At 46.1% G+C, this 15520-nt stretch overlaps 1 protein-coding gene across 1 annotated transcript in view; it reads left to right on the top strand.

The window, feature by feature from the left end:
• LOC122551953 (anion exchange protein 3-like) overlaps window positions 1-15520 on the top strand; it is a 257659-nt gene that overhangs the window by 218691 nt on the left and 23448 nt on the right. Inside the window, exons 8-12 of the mRNA XM_043694524.1 lie at window positions 3231-3366; window positions 5983-6175; window positions 9460-9571; window positions 10688-10872; window positions 14637-14859. Coding sequence (XP_043550459.1) covers window positions 3231-3366; window positions 5983-6175; window positions 9460-9571; window positions 10688-10872; window positions 14637-14859 — 849 coding nt within the window. The remainder of the gene's footprint in view (window positions 1-3230; window positions 3367-5982; window positions 6176-9459; window positions 9572-10687; window positions 10873-14636; window positions 14860-15520) is intronic.

The raw sequence follows: 15520 nt of genomic DNA, 5'->3' as shown, positions 1-15520 counted from the left end.
GCTGAGAGACTTGAGGCTGTTTTCGTTAGAGAGAAGAAGGTTGAGAGGTGACTTAATAGAGACATATAAGATAATCAGAGGGTTAGATAGGGTGGACAGGGAGAGCCTTTTTCCAAGTATGGTGATGGCAAGCACGAGGGGCAATAACTTTAAATTGAGGGGAGATAGGAATAGGACAGATGTCAGAGGTAGTTTATTTACTCAGAGAGTAGTAAGGGTATGGAATGCTTTGCCTGCAACGGTAGTAGATTCGCCAACTTTAAGTACATTTAAGTCGTCATTGGACAAGCATATGGACGTACATGGAATAGTGTCGGTGGGATGGGCTTCAGATTGGTATGACAGGGCGGCGCAACATCGAGGGCCGAAGGGCCTGTACTGCGCTGTAATGTTCTATGTTCAGAGCATTAGCCTGGGCCTCTGGGTTCTATGACAATGGCCTGGGACATGATGTACATCAATCATTGGCCCACAACAAAGTCCTGGGGCTCCGGCTGTGCTGGGGTGAGGGGTTGGAGCTGCTCCACTTCGGTCAATTTCTGTTCTAGTTTCAGTTCATGTTAACCTTTTCACATTTGATGGTAATTTCTCAGTCTCAATCTCTGGGATTTCCTTCCTAAACCTCTCCACATCTCCCCCAGCTCATTCCCACTGCCAACAATAAGGCATTTCTTACAATTTACCTCTTCACCAAAGTTTTAGTCACCTAATATCTTCACATATATTTATTAACCATGAGAGGGTGCAGAAAGGATTGACAAAGATGTTCCCAAAGTTGGAGGGTTTGAGCTATAGGGAGAAGCTGAATAGGCTGGGGCTGTTTTCCCTGGAGCATTGGAAGCTGAGGGGTGACCTGATTGAGGTTTATAAAGTCATGAGGTCTTTTCCCTTGGGTAGGGGAGTCCAAAACTAGAGGATACAGGTTTACGGTAAGAGGGGAAAGATCTAAAAGGGACCTAAAGGGTAATGTTTTCACGCAGAGGGTAGTACGTATATGGAATGAGATGCCAGAGGAAGTGGCAATTACAACATTTAAAAGGCATCTGGATGGGTGTATGAATAGGAAGGGTTTAAAGGGACATGGGCCAAGTGCTGGCAAATGGGACTAGATTAATTTAGGATATCTGGTCGGCGTGGCCGAGATGGATTGAAAGGTCTGTTTCTGCGCTGTGTGACTGGATTTGGCTTGGTGCTAAATGTTACAAAACAAAACCGTAGCAGACTCAGCAACTTTAAGGGCATTTAAATGGTCATTGGATAAACATATGGATGAGAACGGAATAGCGGAGGATAGATGGACTTCAGATTGTGTCCACAGGGTGGCGCAACATCGAGGGCCGAAGGGCCTGTACTGCGCTGTAATGTTCTATGTTCTATGTTTTAAATTGCAATAAAACCACAGCAGGTCTGGCAGCATCTTTGGAGAGAAAGCAGAACTGTTCTGCCTCGAAGACGAGTCACTGGATCTGAAACATTACCTTTTCTTTCTCTCTATAGATGCTGCCAGACCTGCTGAGAATTTCCAGCAATGTCTGCTTTTGTTTCTGATTTCCAGCATCTGCAATTCTTTATTTTTTTGTGTGTTGGGTCTTGAATATCGTTTGATAACTACCTTGTGTCATGCTGAAAGATGTTTTGACAGTGATAAAGCAAGAAACAAAGTCAGAAATTGCTGGAGAAACTCAGCAGGTCTGGCACCATCTGTGGAGAGAAATAAGAATTAATGTTTCGGGTCCAGTGACCCTTCTTCAGGACTGATAGGAACTTACTTTTTTTTTTAGATTAGATTACATTACAGTGTGGAAACAGGCCCTTCGGCCCAACAAGTCCACACCGACCTGCCGAAGCGCAACCCACCCATACCCCTACATTTACCCATTACCTAACACTACGGGCAATTTAGCATGACCAATTCACCTAACCTGCACATCTTTTGGATTGTGGGAGGAAACCGGAGCACCTGGAGGAAACCCACGCAGACACAGGGAGAATGTGCAAACTCCACACAGCCTGAGGAGGGAATTGAACCCGGGTCTCAGGCGCTGTGAGGCAGCAGTGCTAACCACCGTGCCACCCACAGTCCTTTGTTTTCTTTATATAAAGCGAGATTATTTTACAGGCTTATCAACATTCCGTCTAGGTTGTAGAGCTGAAGAGCATTTACTCAAGAGAACTCAGGGCGATATTTTGTGGCTCACCGGAGAATTCACACAGACTGGGCTCCAGACGGTGAGAAGGAGCTGTCCAGAGATGTCAAGTTCTGAAATTGCTGCTCCAGTCCCTTCCCAAACCCTTACTTCATCTGTCGCCATGCAGGGGGAGAGCTCAGGGATTGCAGTTGGGAGGGAGTGAGAGGGGGAATATAAGTAGTGAGACAGTGTTTTGGGAGAATGTGAATGGGGTCCAGCGGTTCCTAAGCATTGTAAATGAGTTTGGGGATGGGGATGATGTTTGCTGGCTGAGGGAGAAATGTAAATAATGAGAGAGGATTCAGGGGAGACGGTGTTCAGGGTTTGGAGTGAGGGGCGTTTGGGAAATGAGAAAGTGGCTTGAAGGTTCAGGGGATTGTAAATGGGGTGACGGGGTAAATGTAGACAGCAAATGGGACTTGGAAGCTCAGGGTAAGGGGAAAGTAAGTGGGGTTAAGGAGATTGTAAATGGGCTGGGTGTGTAAATGGGGATAGAGGGGTCAGTCAAATATGAGTGAGGTAGGGATGCATCTACACACACTATGGAGAATTTATGTTCGGTGGATTGAGAGATTTGTAAGTGGGAAGAGTTTCTGAACACCATCCCCTGCAAGTTCCCCTCCAAGCCACTCACCATCCTGACTTGGAAATATATCGCCATTCCTGTCGCTGGGTCAAAATCCTGGAACCCCCTCCCTAAGGGACATTGTGGGTCTACCCACAGCACAGCAACCAGAAGTGTCTGAGGTGGGTACATTAACATTTAAAAGGCATTTGGACATGGATAGGAAAGGTTTAGAAGGGTGCAGGGAAATGGGATTAGAGCAGATGAATATTTTGGTCAGCATGGACCAGTTCGGGCCAAAGGGCCTGTCTTCGTGCTGTAGGATTCTATGATTCTATGACTGCAGTGGTTCAAGAAGGCAAGTCACTACCACCTTCTCAAAGAGGGCAACTAGGGACAGACAATAAATGCTGGGCCCGCCAGCGATGTGAATGAGTGGGATGAGTGAATAAAGTGTTTTTGTGTGTCTCTCGCAGGTGCTGTGCTGCTGGATCTGGAGCAGAAAACATTGCCTGGAATAGCCCAGCTGGTGGTGGAAACCATGGTGATCACAGATCAGATCAAACCGGAAGACAGGGCCAGTGTATTGAGAGCACTCCTTGTCAAACACAGGTACCGCAGGGGGAGGGGAGGCTTTGTGACCCCAGTCCTCCAAGAATCTGAGCTACCATGGGAGAGAGTGAGAGGCTGGAATGGAATAAAGTGGTTCAGAGGGGTTTATATATCGAAATGCCAATACCCAGGAGGGAGTTACAGACTGGAATCTAATTGAGGGGATCGGGGTGATTTATATACAGAATAACAGATACCCGGGAGGGAGTTACAGACTGGAATCTAATTGAGGGGATCGGGGTGGTTTACATGTAGAATAACAGATACCTGGGAGGGAGTTACAGACTGGAATCTAATCGAGGGGATCAGGGTGGTTTATATACAGAATAACAGATACCCGGGAGGGAGTTACAGACTGGAATCTAATTGAGGGGTTCGGGGTGGTTTACATAGAGAATAACAGATACCCGGGAGGGAGTTACAGATTGGAATCTAATCGAGGGGATCGGGGTGGTTTATATACAGAATAACAGATACCTAGATATGTGTTGAATGCTGGAATGTAATCGAGGGTTTCAAGGGGTTTATATACAGAATAACAAATGTATAGAATCACAGATGCCAGTTTTCACCTAATTTGATTCACTCCATTTGATATAAAAAATATTTGGAGGCTATGGGCCCTGACAACATTCTGGCAATAGTATACAACACTGGCAACTGCCTAACAATGTGGGAAATCGCCCAGGTATAAAAAGCAGGATAAATCCAGCCCCGCAAATTCCCACCCCATCAGTCTACGCTCGATCATCAGTAAAGTGATGGAAGGGGTCAGTAACAGAGCTATCAAGCAGCACCTGCTCAGCAATAACCTGCTCAGTGACGCCCAGTTTGGGTTCCCCCAGGGTCACTCAGCTCCTGACCCCATTACAGCCTTGGGTCAGACATGGACAAAAGAGCTGAATTCCAGAGGGGAGAGGGGAGCGATAGCACATAATATCAAGGCTGTATCTGAGTGAGTATGGCATCAAGGAGCCCTAGTAAAACTGGAATCAATGTGTATCAGGTGCAAGCTCTCTGCTGGTTTAAGTCAGACCTGACACATAGGAAGATGGTGGTGGTTGTTGGAGGTAAGTTATCTCAGCTCCAGGACATCTCTGCAGGAGTTCCTCGGGGTAGAGTCCTAGACCCAAACATCTTCAGCTACTTCATCAATGATCTTCCCTCCATCATAAGGTCAGAAGCGGGGATGTTCACCGATGATTACACAATGTTCGTGACTCCTCAAGTATGGAAGCAGTCCATGTCCAAATGCAGCAAGATCTGTATAATAGCCAAGTTTCGGCTGATGAGTGACAAGTAACATTGAACTGAATTGAATTGAATTTAATTGAACCAGGTGTACTGAGGGACAGTGAAAAGCTTTCTTGCCACACAAGTGCCAGGTAAAATTGAACATAGAACAGTACAGCACAGGGACAGGCCCTTTGGCCCACCACATCCATGCTCACCACGATGCCATTCTAAAATGACCCACCTGCCTGCACATGGTCCATACCCCTCCATTCCCTGCTTGCTCACATGTCTGTCTAAATGCCGATTAAACATTGCTGCTGTTTCTGCATCTACCACCTCCCCTGGCAGTATGTTCCAGGCACCTGCCTTCCTCTGCCACAACTTGCCTCATGCACCATCTGTAAACTTGCCCTCTCTCACCTTAAACGTACACCCTCTAGTATTTGACATTTTCACCGTGGAGTAGAGACTATCCACCCTGTCCATGCCTCTCGTAATTTTATACACTTCATTCAGGTGGCCCCTCAGTTTTTTAACTACCTCCACTGCCAAAATATCCTTTCTTAAAGATAGGAACCAGAAGTGTACACAGCCTCACCAACACCCTGTACAGCTGTAACAAGACTTCCCTGTTTTTAAACCCAAACCCCTTACAGTAAAAGCCTCCTTTGTTACTAGCCGCACCTACATGCTAATATTCCATTCACAAGAAGACTCAGCTCCCTCTGTGCTGCACAGCTCACCACCAACTTCTCAAGAGCAACTAGGGACAGGCAATAAATGTTTCCCCAACTAATGATGCCCTCATCCCATGAATGTATAAACTGGAAAACAGTGTGATGAATAAGGAGGGTCTTTGAAACAGTCAGCATGGACTGTGCGGTCATTGTAATATATGCTTTGCATCGCCAAATGCACTGCCCCTCATCTCCTCTGTAGGCTGGCCTGGCTGCTCAGTGGTTAGCACTGCTGCCTCACAGTGCCAAGGACCTGGGTTTGATGCCAGCCTCAGGTGACTGTCTGTGTGGAGTTTGTACGTTCACCCCGTTTCTGCGTGGGTTTCCTCTGGGTGCACCAGTTTCTTCCCACAATCCAAAGATACGCAGGTCAGGGTGGATTAGCAATGGGAAATTGCCCATAGTGTTCAGGGATGTGCAAGATAGGTGGATTAGACATGGGAAATACAGGGATAGGATGGGGAAGTGGGGGTGCTGGGTCTGAGTGGGACACTTTTCAGAGGGTTGGTGCAGACATGATGGGCTGAATGGCCTCTTTCTGCACTGTAGGGATTGTATGATTGTGTTCCTCTGATTCAATGTACCTGAAAATTGTTTGCTGCGTTGGGAATGTTGGGGACTAAGTCCTTGTGTTGTGTTGCAGCCACCCTAACGATGAGAAAGAAGGGATCTTTTTCCCTCGCAACGTCTCTGGCTCCACCAAAGCAACCAGCCTGGGTGTTCCCCACCCTCACCATGAGCACAAAGTGTCAAAGGATTCCTCCACCACCATGCCCCTGATGGGAGACGAACGCATCGAGGTGCAAGACCCCAAGAAGGTGGATTCAGGCCCTCAGGTGAGGGCGAACTCTTGTCGGAATGCACATGGATGCAGTGGGGAGGGTGGGGGGGAACGAAGGATTTGCTTCTTGGCCAATTCACCTAACCTGCACATTTTTGGATTGTGGGAGGAAACCGGAGCACCCGGAGGAAACCCACGCAGACACGGGGAGAATGTGCAAACTCCACACAGTTGCCTGAGGCGGGAATTGAACCCTGGTCTTTGGCGCTGTGAGGCAGCAGTGCTAACCACTGTGCCACCGTGCTACCCATTGATGATAATCCAACTGAGAGAGGAGGCAGACTGAATGAACTATTCCTGTTCCTGTTTTCCTCCCAGATCTCTTGAGGTAAGGAGTTATTTGAGAAATCTTTTGTTGCGTTTTGATCAGCCCCATGCTCCTGACCTTTGGGCACCTGGCGCTGAAGGATATGGGCTGTGGAGAGAGTCAGAGTTGCTGGCTTGCCCGTTTTCCAGGGTTATGTTAGTGCCCAGTATCCTTGGGAAGGAAGCATACAGTATCCACTGATACTTAATGCCTTTAGCGAGAAATGGGCACTGTAGGAGATGAAGTTCTTTATCTCCACATCCAACTCCGTTTTGAGTTATCCTCTTCTATCTCTCCCTCACCCCTGAGGGTCTGCATTGCCCTTAATGGGAATTGAATGTAGTTTCATTAATTAGAAAACACAGCTGATTTAGTTATGGTGGGTAATAGATGTAAAGTCCCATTGGTGATTTGGTGAGGAAAGCCATTGGCCAGTGGTATTATCACTGGACTGTTAATCCAGACACTCAGGGAATGCTCGGTGGACTCTCCCCTATTATTGTTCGGCAAGGGAATCAATGGCTATCAGGGGGAGCTGGAAGTGTAGAATTTGAAATACAACCAGCTCAGCCCTGGTCTTATTGAATGGCAGAGCAGGCTCGAGGAGCTGAATGGTCTATTGTGCGTTGGCTCTGTCAGTATCTCAGACAGTGACTGTCCAGCTCCATGGGATTTGGTAATTCAGAAACAAGTCTGTGCTGGCTATGACCACCAGGTAAAACAAGTCCCTTATTACTGAATGAACCCAATCTGACGCACCTCTGGATGCTGAAGGACGCTGAGGGATTTGTTTACAGACACTCCCTGGTGTAGGAGATTGGATTTGCTTAGAGACACTCCCTGGTGTAGGAGATTGGATTTGCTTAGATACACTCCCTGGTGTAGGAAATTGGATTTGCTTAGAGACACTCCCTGGTGTAGGAAATTGGATTTGTTTAGAGCCACCTCTTATTGTAGAAAAAAGGTTTATTTCAAGCTGCTCTTTGATGTGAAAGTTGGATTTGTCTCGAAACACTCCCTTATGCAGAAGATTGGGATTATTTAGAGACACTCCTTCGTATAGAGCATTGGGTTCAGACCGGGAGTCTTTAGGAAGGATATAATGGTATTAGAGAGCGTGGGGAGGGGATTTACTCCACTGGGACCAGGGTTGAGGAATGTGGAGATGCTGGGCTTCTTTCACTGAGAGCTGTGACAGCTAAGGGCATAATGTAATTGAGCTGTCCGAAGTTATGAGGCAGTTTGAGAGGAAACTGTTTCCAGCTGCAGCCAGAGCAGATAGCTCAAAGATAAGTAGTAAAAGAATGGTGGGATGGGGTGGGATGGGGTGGGATGAGGAGGTGGGGGGTGTGGTGGGATGGGGGGGCTATTGTGTGATGATGTTGCTCCTGTAACAAGTGTACGCTGTCCTTGGCTTTTTTTGAAGAAAGGTCGGAAAAGCAGTGATTCTGAAAAGTCTGGGATTGAAGGGTTTTCGGGCCAATTTGATAATAGCTAACAGATACTGCCTCAGACAAAAGGCTTTCAAGTTTAAAAGAAACACTTGTACAATGACAGGGGAGTGGCCAGTCCTCCCAGCTCAGCATTTCTCTGACCAAAAAAGAAAATGCTGGAAAATCTCAGCAGGTCTGGAGAGAAAAGAGCTGATGCTTCGAGTCTAACTGACCCTTTATCAAAGTTGGTCGGAGAGAAGAGTAGTATTTCTTCAGGGTAGGCAGTCCTGGAAGAGAGGTGGCAGTGGGATAAACACTGGATGAAAGCAAATTACGGCGGATGCTGGAATCTGAAACCAAACGAGAAAATGCTGGAAAATCTCAGCAGGTCTGGCAGCATCCGTAAGGAGAGAAAAGAGCTGACGTTTTGAGTCTAACTGACCCTTTGTCAAAGCTTTTCTCTGGTTTGGTTTTGGTTTGGTTTTCGCAGTCTGACTGTTCACTGAAAGTAGGCCAGATTGAAGGAACCCTGCTAGCCCAGGAAACAGCTCCACGGAAGAAGGTGTTCCATCAGAATCTCTCTGCCATCTCTCTCTCTATAAGACACTGTGTTTGATTTGATCTTTTTTGCCAAGGGGGTATTTATGGGGATTGTTGCAAGAATATGGAACAGCATCATTAAGTTAGGATTGTCTGTTGGGCTTTCAGATAGGTTAAGTTATTCTGTATTCTCTTCTCTTTTGTTTGTGTTTCAGTCAGTAATCTTGTGGGCGACACGGTGGCACAGTGGTTAGCACTGCTGCCTCACAGCGCCAGAGACCTGGGTTCAATTCCCGCCTCAGGCAACTGACTGTGTGGAGTTTGCACGTTCTCCCCGTGTCTGCGTGGGTTTCCTCCGGGTGCTCTGGTTTTCTCCCACAGTCCAAAGATGTGCAGGTCAGGTGAATTGGCCACGCTAAATTGCCCGTAGTGTTAGGTAAGGGGTAAATGTAGGGGTATGGGTGGGTTTCGCTTCGGCGGGTCAGTGTGGACTTGTTGGGCTGAAGGGCCTGTTTCCACACTGTAATGTAATCTAATCTAATCAAATAAATTCTGTTTTGTTTAAAACTAAGTGATTTGACCAGCTGCATCCCTCCTGGAATATCCACTTTACACCTGCTTAAAACCACCAGCAAAGTTAGGGTCTGGGCTACTTTCTTGAAATGTTTTTGGGGCTCTGGACGGGTCCAAAACACTTGTTTCTGATGCAATGAGTTGTTGCAATCACCTCAGAGGGAAGGGATGAAGGTTCAATGGGAACTTTCAAATGGAAATTGGAGAAACAGTTGAAGAGGAGAAATCTGAAGTTGTGTGTTGAAAAAGCAGGAGGCAGTGGGATCAATTGGAGAGCTTAGTCAAAGAGCCAGCACAAGGCCGAATGGCCCTGCTCTGTGCTGTACGATTGTCTGGTTCTGCATTGTGTGATTAGGGGAGGGAGCAGACAGACCTGAAACCTGGCCTTTCCCTCACAATGTCATTCAAAGTCCTTTCTGCCTTCAGAAACATTTCAGATCTCCAAGCAGCCGGCACAGTGAGAGGCACAAAAGGAAAGCAGAACAGAGGCTCATGGAGAAGATTCCAGAAAATGCAGAGGCAACTGTGGTCCTCATCGGTATGTAACCTGCTGAACTATTTCAACTTCATCAATTTTCTGAACACAAAACAAAGCCCCTGATACAGATGTTGTGAATTAGATGTAGGTGGTAAGTATGGGTGCATAACAGTGCCAACAAACCCTACAGCATAGACAGCAAAGTGTTAGATACAGAGTTAAGCTCCCTCTACCCTGTCTCCATCAACATTCCCAGGATAGGGGCAGCATGGAGTTAGATACAGAGCAAAGCTCCTCTACTATGAAACACTCCCAGGACAGGGACAGCACAGGGTTAGATGCGGAGTTAAGCTACCTCTACACTGTCCCTATGAAACACTCCCAGAATAGGGACAGCACGGGGTTAGGTACACTTTATCATGAGAAAATGAAAACATTTTAAGGGTCTCCCTTTGTTTGCTTCTTTTTGTTGAGCAGAGTTTTAGTTTTTAATGTAGAAAGGTGTACTTGTCAGTTCTTAGACTTCCAAACCATTCTCAGGAAGGCTGGACAGGGACTCTTGGACTCAGACTCAAGGTAACCACTTTAGGGCCTTCCATGTGTCTGTGTGAAATGATCTGATCAGGATAGCTTTTTCCTCATGGGATAGTTTTGATATGCATGATTTCAGCTTTAAGCACATAGAGTGAACAAATAACTCAAGTTCCATTTACAAAGTTGGTGATAAGACCAATTTACATAGTGCTTAGAATTGTGGGAATCCCACCGCCCATGTTGACCGTTGAAGGTGTGCTTGTTTGTGATAGCAGAGAAGTAATGCCCCTGGCAGATTTCTAAACCAGTAACTTGAAGGAATTTAGCTCCATTTCAGAAAGCTGTTTTGTTTCCCCATGATGGTATAAGAATTTTAGTGCCAGCGTGATGCCAACTAGTTAGGCCGATGACTGGCCAATCATTTCAAATAACATTCCCTTTCAACATTCCTGGTCTCCACGTCACCTCCGCTGTGTCTCCCACTGCTCCTGGACAGGAAAAAGGCTGTGGGCCAAATTGTCCTGATGAGTGCAAGATGTTTGACAAAAAATTTTGTCAAGATGTTTTTATTTTCAGTAATGCTCAGAGTCTGGACTACTAGATGACTATTCTTATAATTGTCTCTTTTCTTGTTTTTTTTAGGGACTCTTGCCTTTCTTGAACAGCCCACCATGGCCTTTGTGCGCCTCAGTGAAGCAGTTTTCCTTGAGTCAGTTTTGGAAGTTTCAGTGCCTGTACGATTCATCTTTATCCTCCTCGGGCCAATGCAGTCCAACATGGATTACCATGAGATCGGGCGCAGTATCTCCACCCTGATGTCAGACAAGGTTAGACATAGCAAGGTCAAGGGTTGAACTGAAGAAAGTTTTCAAAGCATTGGGTTCAGATAAGATTTGCATGGACGTTGCCAGAGTTGGAGAGTTTGAGCTGTAGGGAGAGGTTGAATAGGCTGGGGCTGTTTTCCCTGGAGCATCAGAGGCTGAAAGGTGACCTTATAGAGGTTTATAAAATCATGAGGGGCATGGATAATGTAAACAGCCAAGGTCTTTTCCCCAAGGTGGGAGAGTCCAGAACTAGAGGGCATAGGTTTAGGGTGAGAGGAGAAAGATATTAAAGGGACCTAAGGGGCAGCTTTTTCATGCAGAGGGTTGTGCATGGATGTAGGTTTGCTTGCTGAGCTAGAAGGTTCATTTACAGACATTTCATTACCTTACTAGCTAACATCTTCAGTGGACTTTATGCGAAGCAATGCTGAAACTTCCTACTTTCTATTTATATGTTTGGGTTTCTTTGGGTTGGTGATGTCATTTCCTTTGGTGATGTTATTTCCTGTGGTGAAGTCACTTCCTGTTCCTTTTCTCGGGGGGTGGTAGATGGGGTCTAACTCGATGTGTTTGTTGATAGAGTTCTGGTTAGAATGCCATGCATCTAGGAATTCTCATGCGTGTCTTGGTTTGGCTTGTCCTAGGATGGATGTATTGTCCCAGTCGACTGAAGGGTCTATTTCCATGCTGTACAGTTCTATGAGTATTGAGAGGAACAGAGAGGGTAGTTTCGGTGAAATGTCAGGAGAGATAGAGTCAGAAAATCAGAGGATGGTACAACACAGAATGAGGCCATTCAGCCCATTGTGCCTGTGCAGACTTTTTGAAAGATCTAGCCAATTAGCTCTGTTTGTTTCCCCAGAATCCTATAAATTTCCCCCTTCAAAATATGTATCTAATTCCCTTTCAAAGGAATTCCCTTTCATAATTGACTTGAAAGATGTGGCATAACAGTAATGCCACTGGACGAATAGTTGACAGACCCATGCTAATTTTCTGGTGACAGTGGTTCAGACTTCAACACGACAATAGGTAGAACATGAATTTAACTAATAAACTTAGAATGAGAAACTAGTCTCAGTGATGGTGACCATGACAACAAAATCTGCTGTCCTTGTCTGGCCTACATGTGACTCCAGGCCCGTAGCAATGTGGTTAACTTTGAACTCCCTTCTGAAATAGTGAAACAAGCTGCTCACATGGGCAACTGGAACGGGCAACAAACTCTGACCTTGTTGGCAATGTCCACATCACTATGCAAGAACTATTGAAACATTCCTATCACAAGTATCAGAAATAAATATTCAATATTTTCACCCTCATCCTTGCAGCTTACTCAAGTCTCTCCACTTTAAGTTCCTTCTCTAATGGGTACAATTGTAATTGGTTTCGTTTCAGCAGATGTCTGCATTTACACAACACTATTTTTGAGTTAATGTCTCATTCTAAGACCCAAAAATGACTACCACAGCTCACTTAGCTTGGAACGTTCCTTCTTCCACAGATCTCTTTTTCTGGACCCTGACCTTAGGCCACTCAGGTCTTCGTTTCTTCTGCCTGGTTGCTTTGGAGAGAGATAAATGGTACTCTTACAAACCTTTTCTCTCTCTGAATGACCTGCTTCATTTTTAGACAAACCTGCACACTCCTTCACCTTCTGAATGGTTCTGTCTTTCAAAATGAATTTATTTCTGTCTCTGTATCCCTGCATCAAAGGAAACCTCATTGGCAACAATCCAATCTATTTCTCTTTTTCTCTTGCTTCTAAGATACTGATCTAGTCAGCACCAAGCCTTTTCCAAGTCCATGAACATTAATTTCCAGGCAACTTCCCACTATGTGCAGCACTCAGAAATAAAACAGAAACTATAGCTCCCCTTCTAAATGTATACAATACTGAAATTCAAATCATACTTAAAGTTTCCAAATAATAAAAAAAAGGACAGGAGCTATCATAGCAGGCACGGTGGCTCAATGGTTAGTGCCGCTGCCTCATAGTGCCAGAGACCTGGGTTCAATTCCCGCCTCAGGCGACTGACTGTGTGGAGTTTGCACATTCTCCCCGTGTCTGCGTGGGTTTCCTCCGGGTGCTCCGGTTTCCTCCCACAGTCCAAAAATGTGCAGGTTAGGTGAATTGGCCGTGTTAAATTGCCTGTAGTGTTAGATGAAGGGGTAAATGTAGGGGAATGGGTCTGGGTGGGTTGCTCCAGAGAGTCGGTGTGGACTTGTTGGGCCGAAGGGCCTGTTTCCACACTGTAAGTAATCTAATCTAATCACTGCTACCTCACAGCGCGAGGGACCTGAGTTCAACTCCAGCCTCGGATAACTATCTGTGTGGAGTTTGCACAATCTCCTCATGTCTGCATGAGTTTCCTCCCACATAGAACATTGCAGCTCAGTACAGGCACTTCAGCCCTCAATGTTGTGCTGGCCAATGGAACCAATCTGAAACCTATCTATCCTACACTATTCTGTTTTCATCCATATGTTTATTCAATGACCATTTAAATGCCCTTAAAGTTGATGAGTTTATTACTATAGGAAGGCAGTGCGATCCAAGCCCTTCCTACTCTCTGAGTAAAGAAACTATCTCTGACAGCTGTCTTATATCTATCATCCCTCAATTTATAGGTATGCCCCCTCGTGCTAGCCATCACCATCCAAGGAAAAAGATGATGTCCACCCTATCTAACCCTCTGATTATCTTCTATGTCTCAATTAAGTCACCTCTCAACCTTTTTCGCTCTAACGAAAACAGCCTCAAGTCCATCAGCCTTACCTCATAAGACCTTCCCTCCACACCAGGCAACATCCTAGTAAATCTCTTCTGAACCCTTTCCAAAGCTCCCACATCCTTCCTATAATGCGGAGACCAGGACTGTACGCAATACTCCAAGTGCGGCCGCACCAGAGCTTTGTACAGCTGCAGCATGAGGTGTGTAGGTTAGGGTGAATTGGCTATGCTAAATTGCCCCGTAGTGTCCAGGGATGTGCAGGCTAGGTGGGTTTAGCCATGGGAATCGCAGGGATGGGGGTGGTGGGTTTTGGTGGGATGTACATGAAATACAGGACAAAGTTGAGTTTCTAAAGTTAGGTCAGAGGTCAGCCTCAACATTGTTGAATGGTAGAATGGGCTGAATGGCCTCCTTCTGTTCCTTTGTTTCAATTCATTGAAGATGTGTGTTTATTGTCAAGGTAAAGTTGCCATGGGTCTTACTAGATCACAGGGGCAGCTTTTTTCCCATTCGACAGAGTGATGACTGGAGGTGGTTTAACCTGAGGGTCACTGCATCTCAGGCAAGGGGAGAGGTTGAGAAGGAGAGCACTTCAGAGTAACCTCAGCCTGATGTGGGAGTTGAACCCACACTGTTAAAGTTTCTGTGCATCGTAAACCAGCCATCCAACCAACAGAGCTAACTGATCCCATATAACAGCTAACGTATGGGTGTATATAACACCTCAAAGAAGTGGAATGCACTCCTCATAGACACCATTATCAAACAAAATGTGCCACCTTGTTGCCTGAGGAAAGGTAACGGGTCTTAAAGCGGAGAGATGGAAAGGTTTAGGAAGACAGTTTCCGAACTTAGGGATCTGCCTTGAATCATGACTGGCCATGGGGAGCGATGAGGATCAGACAGGCACAGGAGGCTGGAATTGGACAAGTGTGGGGATCTCAGAGGGTACTGGGACAGGACAGGGACAGGAGAATTTTAAAACAGAGGAGGTTAACGGAGATGGTTAATGCAGCTCTGAGCTTTCTGCAGGATTTCCATGAGGCAGCCTATCAGGCTGATGATCGCCAGGACCTCTTAAACGCCATCAACGAGTTCCTGGACAGCAGCATTGTCATCCCACCACTGGAACTAGAAGGCAAAGATCTCCTGAGATCGGTCGCGGCCTTTCAGAAGGAGATGCTGAGGAAGAGGAAACTGAGAGAGCAGAGAAAATCACTGAGGAGGGAGGAATCCATTCTCTTCGAGACGAAAGGTGAGACATCACTGGATAGACCCGTCATACTCCACCAGCTCACCCACTGAACAATTACATACTGAGTAACGCTACCTCTACCCTGTCCTCATCCAACACACTCAGGACAGGGACAGCACGGGGTTAGATACAGAGTAACGCTCCCTCTACACTGTTCCTATGAAACACTCCCAGAATAGGGACAGCAAGGGGTTAGATACAGAATAAAGCTCCCTCTACACTGTCCCTATGAAACACTCCCAGAATAGGGACAGCACGCGGTTAGATACAGAGTAAAACTTCCTCTACACTGTCCCCTTCAATCACTCACAGGACAGGGACAGTATCATGTTAGATACAGAGTAAAGCTCCCTCTACACTGTCCCCATCAAACACTCCCAGGGACAGGGACAAAAGAAGGTTTGTCTGTACTTTAAAAATCATCTTCATTTTGTGAGAAGGTCCAATGACTGTATGTGGCCTGTGAGCAAGTGAGTGTTGAAATGACTATGTGTTTGTGTGTGTGTGTGTGTGTGTGCGTGCGTATGTGTGTGTGTGTCTGTGTGTGTGGGTCTGTGTGTGTGTGTGTCTGTGTGTGTGAGAGAGTGTGTGTGTGTGTCTGTGTGTGTGTGAGAGAGAGTGTGTGTGTGTGTGAGAGAGAGAGAGTGTGTGTGTCTGTGTG

The sequence above is a fragment of the Chiloscyllium plagiosum genome, chromosome 7 (genome assembly GCF_004010195.1).
Source record: "Chiloscyllium plagiosum isolate BGI_BamShark_2017 chromosome 7, ASM401019v2, whole genome shotgun sequence".
Lineage (NCBI taxonomy): Eukaryota > Metazoa > Chordata > Chondrichthyes > Orectolobiformes > Hemiscylliidae > Chiloscyllium > Chiloscyllium plagiosum.
The sequence above is the reverse complement of the archived record's forward strand: the minus strand, read 5'-3'. Positions and strand labels throughout refer to the sequence as shown.